A 9,900-nucleotide genomic window follows, 5' to 3' on the forward strand; every position below is an offset into this window, starting at 1 on the left:
TGTAAATAAAATGGCTCCGTCCGTGTTAAAATATATTTTTAAAAATTTACAAAACTAAACAGCCTACAGTATTTTTACAGTCTTTATTTTACAGTTGAAATTAATGTTTATCAAATAAAGTCTAATGTTACAACTAATACTGGATCCCTTTAAAGAAATCAAATGGATTTTTTCTGAATATTTAGAAAACTTACTATACTTTAAAGAAGGGGAAACATACCCAATCCACTTTAATTTATTTAAATTCAAGACATCTTTATTTAAAAACAAGTCAACACCAACTATAGAAGTTGTGAAAGTGATGAAATTTACCTTGAAAAACGTGTCATTAAACCAAGATTTCCAGCTTAATTTAAATACACACACTTGGCACCAAAAAAAGGAAATTAGTGTTTGGTAGATTATTTCTTTGTTGTAACGATGCTTCTGGGCAATAAGTCTTATACCGGGTACCTGATGGGCAGCACCTACAGACAATCAAGACAGACAACCATTCACTCTCTCACACCTAGGGACAAATTAGAGTAACCAATTAGTTGTCATGTTTTTGGTGTGTGGGAGGAAGCCGGAGTGTCCAGAGAGAACCCACACATGAACGGAGAGAACATGCAAACTCTACCCAGAAAGGTACCCAGGCCGGGATTTGATCCGGCGACCTTCTTGCTGAGAGGCATCAGCAGCTCTACCAACTGAGTCACCGTGCTGCCCTAAAGGACATCTTGTATCAGAAATTTAAATTTGATACTTAAGTACAGTAAATGTAAGACTTTTACTCAAGTAATATTCTTAGAGGAAACTTTATCTTTTACAAAAGCAATTTTATCGTAAAATACTTGTACTTATACTCAAATATCACTTTGAGGTACATTATACAATATTGTTTGTGTGTGTTTGTCTGTGTTAACATAATATTTAATGAACCACTGCACTAATTTTAGTGAAACTCTCAGAAAGTAATCAGTGGATGTCCATCTACAACAGCTGCCATAGGCATCACTCCTAGCCAACAAAAAACAGAAAAATGGCTATGGCTTAGTCAGTTTTACCAATACTGAGGTCAAATCTGATGTGGTAGTTGCTGAGATTCATCCTCAATACATACTCTTGAGCATATCTCACATGATCTTGCAATATTGTATGAGATGATGCACAGCAGTATTTATAAGGCTGTATCAAAGCAGCTATAATTCTGTCCCTCCTTTTCATAAGATGATCGTTAAAACTCTGGGATAAAAGATGAAGAATGATGTGCATTCCTGCAAAGAATGCTGGTCCTTTAATTTATACATGTGATTATCTAGGCCACCTTGTAGCCATGTCAGTATTGTATCCCCCCCACCTGTGACTCTATGAGGAACGTGCCCACCCATCCCTTCAGTCACTCTTCCTGTGTCGACTTTTTTTTTATCCCCTCATTGAATTTATAAGTCATTTAGGAGCAGGAAGCAGCTTTTTGTATCCAGCTCTGTGTAATGTTATGTCTGCCTGCTGTCATTGGCTGTCGTAAAGCTGGGAATTACAGCAGCCTTGTCAAGGACATATCAGGTTTAAGCCTCACCTTTCCGAGACAAATTTATTTTAGAGGCCCCTCACTTTGGATGGGTCTTTGCTCAAGATTAGAGTGTTTCACAGTGTTTTCAAAGAGGAGCTTTATAGATTCACAAAGGGCCACGCCGATGTGTTCCCAAGCGCTTGTATGATTACATTTTAAATATTATCATTTACTGAACTAAAACCATGCATGTGTATGTTGGCCTTGTAATGGACTGCTAATCTGTACAGGGAACCAGACTTGTTTTTTTCCTTCCAATTGTTAGCATACATTTTATAAACTTAGAAACATTTTGTTCCTCCAGACTGAAGAGCTCACACATCCAAACCCTCACTGACTTCCAGCTCAAACTTTTCTCTTCAAAACTGGAAGTGAAGGATATTTTGAACTAGTCTTCTTCATAAAATAACGTAGAAACTTTATGGTTCAAGATATTTTTTTCTCCAACATGGCTTTGAACAATAATTGTTAGTTTGAAGCTTACATTTGTTCTGGGTTTCTGCCTGCTGTCAGGGAGTGACAGTCACAGATGTATGGTTACATTTCAAAAACAGTTCTTAACATTGGCCTTTTGTCAACTTACATCATAATAATCCTAAAATTACTTTTAAGCTTTATGAAAGAAAATTGACGGATATTAAAGTTTCAGACAATCTTTAAGATTTCTTCAAAAGTTTTCTTGTTGTTACTGTTTAAAGAAAACCCAAACAAACCATATGTTTTATTGACAATGTAAAATGTATATATTCTTTAGCCAACATGAACAAAGGGATACATACATGTTAAAAAGTTAAACTAAACCTGACTTACCGCTCAACATCCCAGATGCGAAGAGGGGAGAAGTTCTCACAGCATGCAGTACCAGTCACAAACGAGCTGTACACAGACAGAAAATAAAGGACATAAACCCAGTATAATCATGAAGCTACAAAACAAAGTCTTCTGGTTTCCTAATTACAATGCAACATACAATCTGAAATATGAACATCCTGCTTCAAATAACATTAAAGCCTAAATTTAATTTAATCAGAAGCTTACATCTACTTATTAGGGGGCAAAATATTATGTAAAATTTGGGGTTTTTAACAATATCTTTAAAAGGCCAAAGAGTTTAAGTTTGAATAAGTTTAAATTTATTGTGACTATTCACAAATCCACACAGGTTCAGAATTATACATACAGGGACAATTATTAACATGCATTTGCCTAAATCCTTTAAAAATTGGCACTGATCTGCTTAAGTTATATTTTAATGTCTTTTAACGTGATAAAATTAACTTTGTTTATGGTAAATATGATTGACTGCAGCTGCTTCAAATCAATCATTAAAACCCACTAAATAATGTAACATTCAGCCCTTGAGGAGTTTATATAAACATCTCACCATATTTTGAATTTCAAGGGTTCAAAACAAATCTATTAAAAACATTTTTGCCCAATTACAATTTATATTAGGCTGTCAAATGATTATTTTTAATATGATTAATCCCAAAGTAGCTGTGAATTAATTATGATTAATCTTAAATTTAATATACATTTCTATTGCGTATTGACAAAATGAATTACTTGAGTTATTAATTAGTTTTTAATGTTTTTATTTAGAAAACGAAATTGATGCTTAGACATGATTTTTTGAATATAAAACAGGACCTAAAAAATGCCCCAAACATATTTGAGCCAGTTAAATTTTGWGCAGAATAATGAGGTTAAATCAAGAATTCAAGGATTTTCATTCCAAATGAGCACTACATGAGGAATGAAAGATATACTAAGGTCACAGTTGTCAGCAAAACATAAATAAATAAAATAAAATAAGCCATTAGAAGACAAAAAGAAAAAACTGTACATAATGTGTTACACGTGGAGTTTTTATTTTATTTTACTTCTCATTTACAAACATGACCTGGCATGCACTGAGTACATTGCAATATACAAACCTACATATTCAGCCATAGTAAAGTGATTTTAAATTTTAATCGTGATTAATAGCGATTAAAATTTTTAATCTATGCCCATGCAGCACTAAAGTTAATCAGAGTTAACTCGATTAATTTCACAGCCCTAATTAGAATAGACTTTTATTGTCATTGCAACAAAGTACAACAAAATCTAGGTTTGCTTTCAAGAGTGAAAAAGTAAAACAGTCAAAACGGTATAACATACTGTATATAGTATATATACATACAATATATTTACACACACTAGAATGAGGTATAGACAACTTAAAAGTCAGATTATTGCCCAGTTTCTAAAATATTATTTTTAATCAAAGAATAATAGATTTTTTTTATCTTGTTTCATTTAACATTTCATGCAGCAACAGACAATCTTTAACAAAATCAAAATATATGAACAAGAGATCAGATGGAAATATAAAACATGTTTAGGTTTAGTTACATCAGCTTCTATTGCTGTCTTGTAGAGACTGCATTGTGAATTTTTAAATGAAAGCGGAAAAATGGGGTTACAGTAGCTCAGTGGTCAGTGCAGTGATCTTGTAATCCTAAGGTTTCTGAGTCGACTCCAGGTTGAGTTAGGAAGGGCATCCGGCACAATAAGATTGCAAAATCTTTTGTGGAGCAGCCGAAAGAAAAGCAACATAAAAGTGGAAAGATACGGAAAAAAGCCACTTTGCATCCAGCTAATATCACAGAACAAAATGTTGGAAGACAAATGTTCATTGCAAAAGATGATAATTAAATATTTATATTCAGTAAAGATGGGGAGAACCTGTACACTTCTGTCTCACAGGCGCGCTCACCCAGCACACACAAACACACATACCCTTGTCATAGCCTCTATTCATGACACATTGTTTTCTGGTAGAAGAAAAGAGAAGAAAAATACAACACTTGTGATCCTTTGATTGGAGTGGCAGTTTGGAATTAGCAGCCTAGGTATGCACAATGAATGAGATGCATGTGGAGCGGTGGTAGAGGGGTGAAAGGAGAGGGGAGGAGAGCTGTGAGACAGGACTGACGGGGTGTGTTTGGGTGTTAGAAGCTATGTAGAGGGTGGGGTGGTGACCAGGGGTGCTGGTGGTAGGGGAGCTTCTGTTGGGCTGGGCCTGATTCTCAGGACTTAGTGCCCTCCTACAGGGTTGACAGACAGGAGGGAAGTCCCACTTTTTCCACTTGGTAAGGTAGTTACTGACAAATGCTGCAGCCTGAAAGAATATACGGTCAATGGATGTGCAGAGAAAGGAAATAAAGACTCAACAAAAGGTTGCCACTCAATCGTATAAATGTTTAAATACATAACAAGTAATAACTACACCTCACATTCAAAGTTATACACAGTATGTAAAGTATGAAGATGACTCAACAGCTCAGAGAGCAAAATATACAAAAATGAGCTATAAAAACAAAAACTGAACAAAACAGTTGTAACTTTCTCTCTTAGACAACAATGCCAAGATTACAGTATATAATGTACAGTATGTGTAAGATGAGCAACCCATCATTGAATCTAAACCTTGTAGTGGTAGAGGCGTCTGCTTTCTCAAGAGATGCTATATTATTCTCTGGTAGAGTCTCTCAAAGGCAAATAGGTAAAGCAAACTTAGTTTCAATAATCCTTTCTAATTACATAAAAGAAGGTTTTCAGTTACGCACATGGACAAGAGATACCGGAGTCCTACTCAGGAGCCAGATTTGGAGAAGAGGCTTTTTGGTGCGAATATTTTAGTTTGGCCTTTATCCAACAGAGAATAGGGATTCTTTTGAGTAGATTTGGCACCAGAACGCAATGGATCAACGATTGATTTTATAATAAAGTTATAAGATCTTAGACTCTTGGATAAAGAAGGGAGCTGAGCCGCTAAGCGAACCCCACCTGGTGGTAAGTTAGACCAGTTAGCAAGGAAAAGTGCTGGATAGGCTTTATAACATCTAGAGATGGTATGCTGGGAACTCCTCGCAGAAACCCAACTTCAAGGGGTTTTCAGCTCCCACCTCCAGCAGAGCTCTTCTGGTATTCCATTAGAGGCAGGGGATGCTGAAGTGGACTGTGATCTGGGCTACAGCCACACAAAGCTGTGGATGTTAAGTGTTTGGTGCAAGTCATACTGATAGATACAAAATGCAGAGGTGGAGATCGAATGTAAAGGGAATGATTAGGAACTATCGTGCTTCTTTTTTCCAGAGTTCGACGAAGCATGTAGGACAGTAAAGGAAGACTGGAGCTCAAGCTGTTGCAAAACAAAACTCTAATGTATAGAAAAGCCATCTAGTGGGATTTTCAGTCTGTCTCAAATACAGTTGAGCAAATGATCAGAAATCTCAAGTGGTGGAAGTGTTATTTTCTCAACGCTGTCATGAAACACTCGACTAGTTCTTTACCCTTGCAAGCATATCGGAAGATTAATGAAAATCTGTCCAATCACTTGTGTGTTCTTTTGACATTTCACGGTTTAGAACCACCTCCATCATGTTTCTGATGGGGTGCAGTAGGAATATGGGGTATTGGATCCTGTCCAGTAAAGTCCCAGTTGCAGCTGCAGTCTATGAACAGTAAGAAGTTGACCAATAGATGAAACATTCGGTTAGTATCATGATGTGTGATGGTAACATGAATGCTGAACGTTGGGATGTTTGTGTGTGAGTTGAGGGAATGGGTCAGTGAGGTGGTAGAATGGCACAGGGGTGTGATGGAGGGGGTCAAGGACATCTAAGCAAGGCATTGAGGCGGCTGTCAGGCCCGTTAGGCAGAGCAGCCCATTGGCAGGCCCCCGTAATTAGTGTTGGGTAAACTCATTTAAGGCCCAAATGGGTCGGGCAGGGACAGGACCAGTATGTGCTGAGGATCACCTCTGACCCTGCTGACACAGGATACAATAGCGTTATGGTCACACTCGCTCTCTGGACCCTATTACTCTCCATTACTCACATTACTCACCCCTCACTTGGCTGCAGCACTGCTAGAGGAAGGCTGGGGGGGGGGACACCATCCATACAATAAAAGCAGGACTCCCCCTTTTTCTCTTCTAGCTTCCTTCTCACCCCTCTGAAGTGCCAACCAGGCCTGATCAGGGGTTGAAGTCTGCACTGATATTATAGCTGCTAAGGTCAGAGCCTCTCTCGCCTAATGTGGGACAGGTGCCCCCCCACCCCCACCCCACAAACGCGCACGCACATGCACAGAGTTGTATCTCTGACCAAACAGAGTCACCCTACTCCAACTCCACCGATGCCCTCCTCCCCCTCACTCCGCTGCTCATCATTAGCAGTGTGCTGAGTCTCTGCTGCAGTTTGGGTAACCTCGTCAGCTGGTTGTATTATCTAACGGTCTGCGTGACACAGAAATACAACCTACGTGAATCCTCTGTGAGAACCAGACACATATACAGACAAAAGCACAATCACAATCCACATAGAGAAATGCTTACACAAGTTTAAAAATATAATTTCGTCTGTACATTAGGGCTGGGCCATATCATATTCACGATGATACTGGTAAAAAATATTTGCCCGGGAAAATAAATTACCGTATTTATTCATGTAAAATACGATCTCATGTATAATACGACCCCCCTTTTTTGAGCTTAAAAAGCATAAAAAAATTTAATCCTCAAACTACCTCCAATTTCATACAGACTACAAGATTTTTCAGCCTTTGCAGTCTTTATACATATCAGTAAAATGATCATTGGACTGTTCATTTTATTTTAACAACATATGTACTAAAAGGTATTTTGACAACAAATATATATCAGCTGTAGCAGCATCATATAAATTCTGGCATTTTACACATAGTCCACCAGGACGTGCCAACACAAAAGTCAGAGGCTTCACATGAGATTTGGGCCATCTTCAAACAGATACAAGCAGATTACTTCCTACTCACGAGCGCCCCCTCTGGTGGGGGAAACTTTTTCAGGGATACACATTTTTTTAGAACACAGGTAGACGGCAGCCAAGTGTCTTTGTTGTTGTTCCAGCAGCGGCCCGGTCACACGCTATGTCATTAGTTCGTTATTACTGAGCTGCAGGACTGCTTTTTTCCTCCTTTTTTAACATCATGTCGCCTGCTTGGATCTGTTATTATCTCGCTCTAAAGCACGGAGGACTGTCACAGGTGAGCTCGTTTCAACAGTTTTTTACAACGTGGTCTCATTTCCGGAATCAATAATTTTGCCGATATTTCAGTTAAAATACATAAGTAAAAATATTTATCAGAGTATAATACTACCCCCCAACTTTATGGATGAATTTATGGATTAAATTTTATGTATTATACTTGAATAAATATGGCATATCATGATATACTAATATCATGACTGATGTCATTTTGCCCATGTCAGGGAAACTGCTTGTTTTCTGTTGCGGTCTTGTTAAAGCCACTCAGTCTGATAAAGGTTTAAACAGACGCTGCTTTCAACAAATCAAACAAACCCCACAGCTTTCTCCAATCAGAGCAGAGCAGGGTGGGTCTTTCTGATGTCGGTGAAGCCATGTGCAGAAAGTCTGCACCGGTCAGCCTACAGCTCCTGTCCTGAGTGAGCAGACCCCGTCCTTCACACCTTCGCTCCCAAACTACCCGAGACGTTGGTATCTAAAATCTAACACACTATAAGTTTGTGTTAAGAGTGTCGTTATCTAACAGAAATGTCTAACATTGCTCGCGTGACCAAACTTCTCTCCTCCACAGCGCTGTTACAACAGCGCGCCGAGGTGCGCACAGGCTGAGTTGTTCTGTGAGAGCCGCTGCTCTTCCAAAATATTAACTCAAATGAAATTTTGTTTGCCCCAATATAGAAAAGAACAGATGAATCTCCGCTTAGCCCCCCCGAGCAAAAACGTCCTGCTATGTTCTTTTTGTAGTTTATCATAAATCGCTATTTCATTCTTCACAATATTACTTGCTTATATTCAGAATCATACTGTGACTGAACTGCTCTGTGTTTCAATAAATGATCGAATGTGAAAAATAAATAGTATTAAATGATTACACGAGCTCTCTAAATAATATAATCTTTTTGAAAGAAATTATTTTAATAAGGAAATCAGTCAGCCTAACAAATAAAAACATGTAGTTAAGTTATTTTGTGCAGTGCAAAAGACATATTTGGTATATTTTTTTAAATATAAAGTTATTGTACATACATACATAATGTGTTTGTACTGAAAAGTTATGGAGATGGTTAAATATTTGTATGACTATATCTGACTCAAGTCTTGCCGAAAATGGTTTTCAATTATATATTTTAAAAACATTAAAATGGCAAATATAAACTACAGAAAATCTGTTCAAAATCAAACTCTTCTTTCCTTTGGTCCAAATTGTTCAGGTAAAAATTTTTGTATAATGCTTCATTAGAGAATATTAAACTGTGTACTTTGACTAAGAACACGGACACAATGTATAATGTTATGACAATGCAATGCCATGTGTGTGTGTGTGTGTGTGTGTGTGTGTGTGTGAGTGAGACAGGTGGTGGTGGTAAGCGTTATTGTGCATTGATCGTTATCGAGGTCAATATATCCTGATATTGATTTTAGGCCATATCGCCCAGCCCTACTGCACATATTCAGAATTTAAAAATTTTTTTTTTTTTGGTTGAGTACATTTATTTTACCGGTGCATTGCTCCCCTTAATTATTTATGAAGTTTTTTTTTAATTAAAAACAAAATTAACAGTTTATTAAAAAAATTTCAGGACCCCCAAGTTATAGTTCACGGAACCCTGGGGGTCCTGGGACCCCAGTTTGTGAACCTCTAGTTTAGGCAATGTTGCAGTGCTCAGTCACATTATAACATTACTGTGAGTTTTCAAAAAACAGTGCCCATGAACCAACTCTTAGTTTATGTCTAATTTAGACATAAACTCTTGATTAAGACAAACAAACAAACAAACAAACAAACAAACAAACAAACAAACAAACAAACAAACAAATAGGAAGCCCTGTCAGACCTTACTTGATGCCTTGGTGAGAATTTGGGCTTGACGTGTTTGAAATTATACGTCAGCTTCTCTCTCCCTATATCTTAGTTCCCTTGCCCACCTAGTACATCAAGTCAGTTATCACAAATTTATGAAGATAAATTAGTCTCAACAACATTTGAGTGCAAATATTTTCTTACTGTGTAAAAACTACCAGAAAAATTTTAATTTTGAGTATTTACTTCAAATGTACAGTCCACACAAAATACAGGACAATAAGGTTAATTTAAGGTTAATTTATCAGGTTATTCTTCTACACAAACTACTGGAAACATATACCAGTGTTCCTCTGTAAAAACTGATAAATACTATATATTTTCCATTAAAAATAACCTAACCATTTTGATTAGTTTACTTCAAATGTCCAGTCCATACAATAAATAAAGCAAATGAACGAACAAACAAA

At 37.2% G+C, this 9,900-nt stretch overlaps 1 protein-coding gene across 1 annotated transcript in view; it reads right to left on the reverse strand.

Annotated features, from left to right (window-relative positions):
• Positions 1–9,900, reverse strand: part of fbxw4 (F-box and WD repeat domain containing 4) — a gene marked incomplete in the record, with an annotated part of 60,008 nt that overhangs the window by 17,800 nt on the left and 32,308 nt on the right. The window contains 1 exon segment of the mRNA XM_014005050.1: positions 2,363–2,428. Coding sequence (XP_013860504.1) covers positions 2,363–2,428 — 66 coding nt within the window.

This window comes from Austrofundulus limnaeus, unplaced genomic scaffold, assembly GCF_001266775.1.
Source record: "Austrofundulus limnaeus strain Quisiro unplaced genomic scaffold, Austrofundulus_limnaeus-1.0 Scaffold28, whole genome shotgun sequence".
In the NCBI taxonomy this organism is placed as follows: domain Eukaryota; kingdom Metazoa; phylum Chordata; class Actinopteri; order Cyprinodontiformes; family Rivulidae; genus Austrofundulus; species Austrofundulus limnaeus.